The following is a 6,000-nucleotide window of genomic DNA, read 5'->3' on the forward strand; positions in this document are numbered from 1 at the left end:
TGTTAAACGGGTTTGACATGCCACAAGGAAGAACCATTAAATTACAGAGTAGCTCCAGATAAAGGCATGGATCCAGGATTTTTTTATTTACAGTATTTCAGTTCAGTATTGTTAGACAGGGCTTATATATATATATATATATATATATATATATAATAAAGCTTTATTACTTATTAATATCTAATATCTATTTGAGGCTTTTCTGAGCATTTTCTTTAGTAAACGGAAACAGATGCGGAAAAGCGGTAGAAAATGTATGAATCAGTTACAAAAAAAACCCAGATATGACAATAACAAAGCCAAACATTTGAGGTGACACAACTGGAGTGGTCTCCCATCAACCTGCGCCTCATGGAAGAAGCTACCGGTAATCCCTTGTTATTTCAAAAAAATCCAGATTCACCTCCAAGCATGCCAGCAGGTGCACCCCGTTCCTGTTGCCCTAGCTGTGGCATTCTTTCCGATGCTACACGGTGTGATAGGGGTGCTTGGATTAACAAGTGAGTGGTCATTTTGGATTACCGGTAGTTGGATTAAGGCATAGTTACAATTTCCTTGAAAGAAAAATCCAACTAAAAAGGTCCCACTTTTGAAAAATCCCTCATTTCATGGAGTCACCTGGAGCCATGTGCCATTGCTTTTCTAAAATCTTGAATGAGGAGCAGTTTTGCACAAAACCTCATACCTCATATTATTCGTTACTACGGTACTCAATATTTACCGTAAAATAATCTGACTCTCCCTCAGTATCATGTGTTCACTCTCAGAAGCCCTTTTTACGCTCTCTATCATTTTGCACATATGTTTTTGCATCATCAGCTTCACACACAATAGATATTTTAAATTGTATCTTAGTTCAAATGAGGCAGAAAGAGCAGATGAAATGCATTGAATGCTAATAGAATCAGCAACACATGCTGAGCTCTTACTCATATACCATTATGAAGGCTGCAGCTCCTTATCCTCTAGCCACACATTATGTGTGCCACCCTTTATGCAGTCTATCATGTTTTCTTTTTGCAGGTAATCCTGTATTTATTTTATTTTTTTTAAGAATTGGATGCTGCAATTGTCATTTCAGCAAGACAGACAACTCTTTTCATTTGACTTTTTAAGCCTTTGAATAAAGCTCGAATTGCCTGCTATTTATCTTTAGCTATAATCTAAAAGCTGGAGATTGATTTCTTTCTTTGAGGGCAGAATTTAATTAGATCTCAACTCCTATTAGATTTCGACAGAGAATCTGATGCGGGAACTTCAGTTGCACATCCAAACAAAGGCAGTGGCACGACTAGTAACAATAAATGTGACTGTTGCAGACACTCCAGCTGTAATAACAGATCGCTAATTTCAAAGCAATTCCCAGTAAAGTAAATAGCACGGAGCAAATGGCAGGTTTGCTTTTGGATTTTCTGCTCTTTAAATATTGGCTATTTGGACATGGTTTCAGTGAGGCATCGATGTATCTCTGTCTCACAGGGCAATGGCACTGTCGAAATGTCGCACTGCGTGCAATTCTGTCATGATGCTAAAACAGAAATGTTGCTTTATCCTTTCAGTGTTGCTAAAAAGCCAAGCATGGGGAGCTCGGACTGCTCTGCACTCTCCCTTCTCTACACCGGCCACTCCCACCTCACTGACACCAGGATGGCCTGGATTGATGAGACGGAGGACATCAAACCGCCCCGCAGCTTGCCGGGGCTGCCCGAGCTCAGCTGGCCGGGGGTCTACCACTCCTGCTGTGACAGACTAGCTGTAGATCGGGACCCCTGGGTACTGAGGGTGACAGAGGCCCCTGCTTCTGTTCCTCCTCCCTCCAGGACTCCAGAGCCAATCCCAGCCAAGCCCAGCCAAGGCCAGGAGCCCCAGTCTGGGATGGAGGGTCAGGCGGAGCAGTCCAGTCTGGAGCAGGTCCAGACCATGGTGGTGGGGGAAGTGTTGAAGGACATCGACACAGCTTGCAAACTGCTCAACATATCATCAGGTAAGATAGAATTCAGCAGTTGAATCTTGTTGCATCAAAATAGACACACAAAAAAAACAACTTCTCCAGGAACTGCTGGCAAAGTTGACATTGTTTGCTTTCACATTATTATTCACTGTGACACGGATACCTGGTGAGCATCGCAGGCCCAACCTGCCATGTGCAAATAGCTCTGTTGACAGATTGTATTGAATGCTGACAAGGAAATACTTCTGTTATCATATAACTTTCACATTTAGGAGGCTTAAAACCCTAAACTGTTTGTATAAGACTATTTAATTCAAACAAAGACAGCTGAAGCAACATGCTCATGATCAAGACAGAGCTTCCTTTTAAAAAAGCAGGTTAGAGCAGGAACTTTTTAACCCTTTTTATCCAAATAAAAATACAAACCCAATGCATGCTACATTTACAAATGCACATTTGCATGTTTTTGTGTGCTATCCTAACATTTTTCATTGACTGTATTTGCTAATACTCAATTTTCACTTGCACATTTAAAGTCCTCCTCAGTACCTACAACATAATCCTTATTTTGTATATCATGATCCCAATTATGGGCAGCTTGGTGGCGTAGTGGTTAGCGCTGTCGCCTCACAAGCAAGAATCCTGTCCGTGCGGAGTTTGCATGTTCTCCCTGTGTCCGAGTGGGTTTCCTCCAGATTCGACGGTTTCCTGCCACCTCCAAAAACATGCAATTTAGGTCAATTGATTACTCTAAATTGTCTATACTGTGTGAGTGTGCACGTGAATGGGTGTTTTTCTCTGTCTGGCCCCCCGATGCCCTGGCGACGCATTCAGGTGTGCCCCGCCTCTCTCCCATAGCAAGCTGGGATAGGCCCCACCAACTCCCGTGATCCGCAAAACGGAAAAGCAAAAGAAAATGCATGGATGGATGTATGATCTCAATTACAGCAGATAAACCTTGGCAGCATGGCTGCATCGACAAGTCGTCCATATGTGTCAGAATCTCCTATCAAGCTCCACCCTTATGTCCATATATGGTCAACCCAGATGGCTCATGTCAAACCTTAGTCTAGTGATGTCTCGTTGGGTTTACACCTCTCTATAGACCCGTCGGATTGGAGCTGGGTTCATGCTGAGAAGTGGCTACTCTGGACCGAGCACCTCTATAGACTCCCACAGGTCAGCACAGTGTTTGAGGAGCTGAGCGGCAGGGATCTGTGCTCCATGACGGAAGCAGACTTCAAACAACGATCCTCGCAGTTTGGCGAAGTGCTGTATGCTCATCTGGACATATGGAGATCTGGTGAGAACAGGAACTCTGGGAATGTCCATTCCGGATGGTTTAAACAGCTACATGATCGCGCCTTTTTCTCCGGTTCATTAGCTGCAGCTATGAAGGAGTGTTCTCCACCAGAAGACACCGGATCTGGTATATTTCTCCAATATTCACGCGCATATAATGATATTTCCTCTAGTTAAATTGAGTTTACAGCCGCAGTGGTTTCACTGAGGATAAGGTAAATTAGAAATGTGCCTTGTTTCTGAAACATTCCCAGTAGCTGATGATGATTCCTGGTCAGACATGGTGTGTCGGTACCCGAGTCAGCCCATCCATCTGTGGCAGTTCCTCCGAGAGCTGCTCCTCAAGCCACACAACTACAGCCGCTGCATCCGCTGGCTGAACAAAGAGAAAGGTGTGGTGAAGCTGTCACTAAAAGTCTAATCAGTGACTTTTATATGCTGAATGTGTTTCTTCCCATGGGACATTTTCCCTGCAGACATTTTGACTCCACAATAGGAAAAGCTCAGTCGTACAGAATAAAAGAAAGACTGAATTCCCTTTAGCTCATCTGCCATGATCTGTTATTCTTCAGCCTGGCCCATGCAGGTTCCACTGCCATGGCTTCTCTTGAATGGGCTTAGAAATGTGCCGTAGCCTATTTGCCAACGACAAGACGCCAACACCCTCTTACAATTGCATTTTCTTTCTTCTCCAAAGGAATTTTCAAAATAGAAGACTCGGCTCATGTGGCGAGGCTATGGGGAATCAGGAAGAACCGCCCGGCCATGAACTATGACAAACTGAGCCGCTCTATACGTCAATACTACAAGAAAGGCATTATTCGAAAGCCCGATGTGTCGCGCAGACTGGTGTACCAGTTTGTCAACCCTGTATGATGAAAGGCATCGGCTGAGCTGAGGAAGACCCAAATATATGCTGGACATACTGCGTAGTTAAAGCAACACAAACTCTGATGCTTGTCCCCGCCATTGTTATATTTGATGTTTAATTTCCATTGCAAACATACTGCCTATTGAACCATGCAGTCCTGCCTATCACAACATCTTTTTACTTTATTTTTCTTGTCCGTTTATTGTCTTTGGAGCACCCATTTGAAGTTTATTTATGGTGTAACGTTTGGTTTGTTAAAGGAAACATTGCAATTCTTTTAACTATGGAAACGTATTTTAAGAAATACCGTAAGCCTTGCTGAATTTTTTACAAAGAGTTAGAGAAGATATATACCAGTGTCAAATCTATGTATTAAATATATAGCTGGTGCTATGAGTTGGGTAGCTTAGCTGCGCCTAAAAGACTGGAAACAAGTAGCTAGCTGGCTCTATCCAATGGTTAAAAATACTTTTGTAATATATTGACGTGTGAGGTGTCATTTCTCTCATCTAACTGTTATTGACAGACAATAATTCCCAAAATGAAATGTCTTTCCTCTAAATGATCTTTTCTTTAAATTACATTTAACCGTAATTTCCCTTCAAGTGTCAGTGAAAATTTGCCAAAAGTAACAGATCAAAAAGACTAGTGGGAGCTGTACAAAAATCACACGGACACTAACTTTGAATTTTCTTCAACAAATTTCTTTCCCTCCCAAATATCAATATCGACACCATCACAACAAATCAGAGTCGAGTGTTCGTCACTATCTTCATTATTAATCTGTAATCATCTTTATGCATATTTAAATGAACTTCTCATTACATCAAGATGAACAGGCACTAACACCAGTTAGGAGATAAAAGTACATCACCAACTATGAACATACATCTTCTAGACTGCTAATATAGGGCTTCCACAACGTGAGCTGCTGTCGCCTGTGTGCATAAGGAAGAGATCATCGACATAAAAAAAAAAGCATTTACATATACACCTCTTTACTGCCTCAACATGGTTAGGTCTCATTTTCAACTCAACACAGTTGTACAGTTACAATAGAATATAATCTTTAAATTACATCATCATATACAAAGCGGACAGCGTGGGATAACGTCACGCTTTTATGATACACTGACAATTCCATTGCAATGAAATTTATACGGCACCTATTACTTTATATGTTTTCAATTGCTGTTATTTTGATGAAACACATTTACATGTATAACACTACGTTTTTGTCTTAATAGTCAATCACTTGCATTTTTTTTTTTGTTATTTTTTCTGTTACATTTACACAACTCATACACACTGGGTGATGACGTTTTCCCCAAAAATATTAACCTGGTAATGAGGGATTGTGTGTTTTGTCCTTGTATGTTTGTGAATATTGTGTATTAAATGAATCTGCATTTTCATATCTTGGTGTGTGCATGCGTGTGCTTGAGTGTGTGTGTGTGTGTGTGCATTTGCGTTTCAATAATGCAGGATGATTTAATGATAGAGTCCTTTTTGCGAGGCTGGACAGCTTAATCTAAGACACAACTTGTGAGCTGGTGATGTGTTTCTCCTCATGTTTGTGAGACCCAAACCTGTCAAATCCTATTTTGGAGACTGAGCTTAACACATCTGACTGTTGTTGGTCCAGCGAAATTCTAAAACACCAGGACAACTACGATATAAAAATGGCAGCTTAATCTCATCAGAGATTTATTTGCAACTCTGTGAGACGACGTGCTAATCAGTTTCTGATAAATGAAATTCCTGCTGTAAATGTAATCTCTAAATAGCATTTACTACAACTCGTGTTATGCGCTTTCTAAGAGCCATCTTTGATGCAGTCCAATACAGGTAATGCATGTCTTCCCTGGGTTACTAT

General features: G+C 41.3%; 1 protein-coding gene across 1 annotated transcript; it reads left to right on the forward strand.

The window, feature by feature from the left end:
• Positions 1-1,578: 1,578 nt before the first annotated feature.
• Positions 1,579-4,129, forward strand: LOC137901312 (SAM pointed domain-containing Ets transcription factor-like). Its single transcript, XM_068745331.1, has 5 exons — positions 1,579-1,984; positions 3,057-3,254; positions 3,336-3,380; positions 3,508-3,645; positions 3,951-4,129. The coding sequence occupies exons 1-5, from the start codon at positions 1,579-1,581 to the stop codon at positions 4,127-4,129; spliced, it is 966 nt and encodes a 321-aa protein (XP_068601432.1).
• The last annotated feature ends 1,871 nt before the right edge of the window (positions 4,130-6,000 follow it).

The sequence above is a fragment of the Brachionichthys hirsutus genome, chromosome 2 (assembly GCF_040956055.1).
Source record: "Brachionichthys hirsutus isolate HB-005 chromosome 2, CSIRO-AGI_Bhir_v1, whole genome shotgun sequence".
In the NCBI taxonomy this organism is placed as follows: Eukaryota; Metazoa; Chordata; class Actinopteri; order Lophiiformes; family Brachionichthyidae; genus Brachionichthys; species Brachionichthys hirsutus.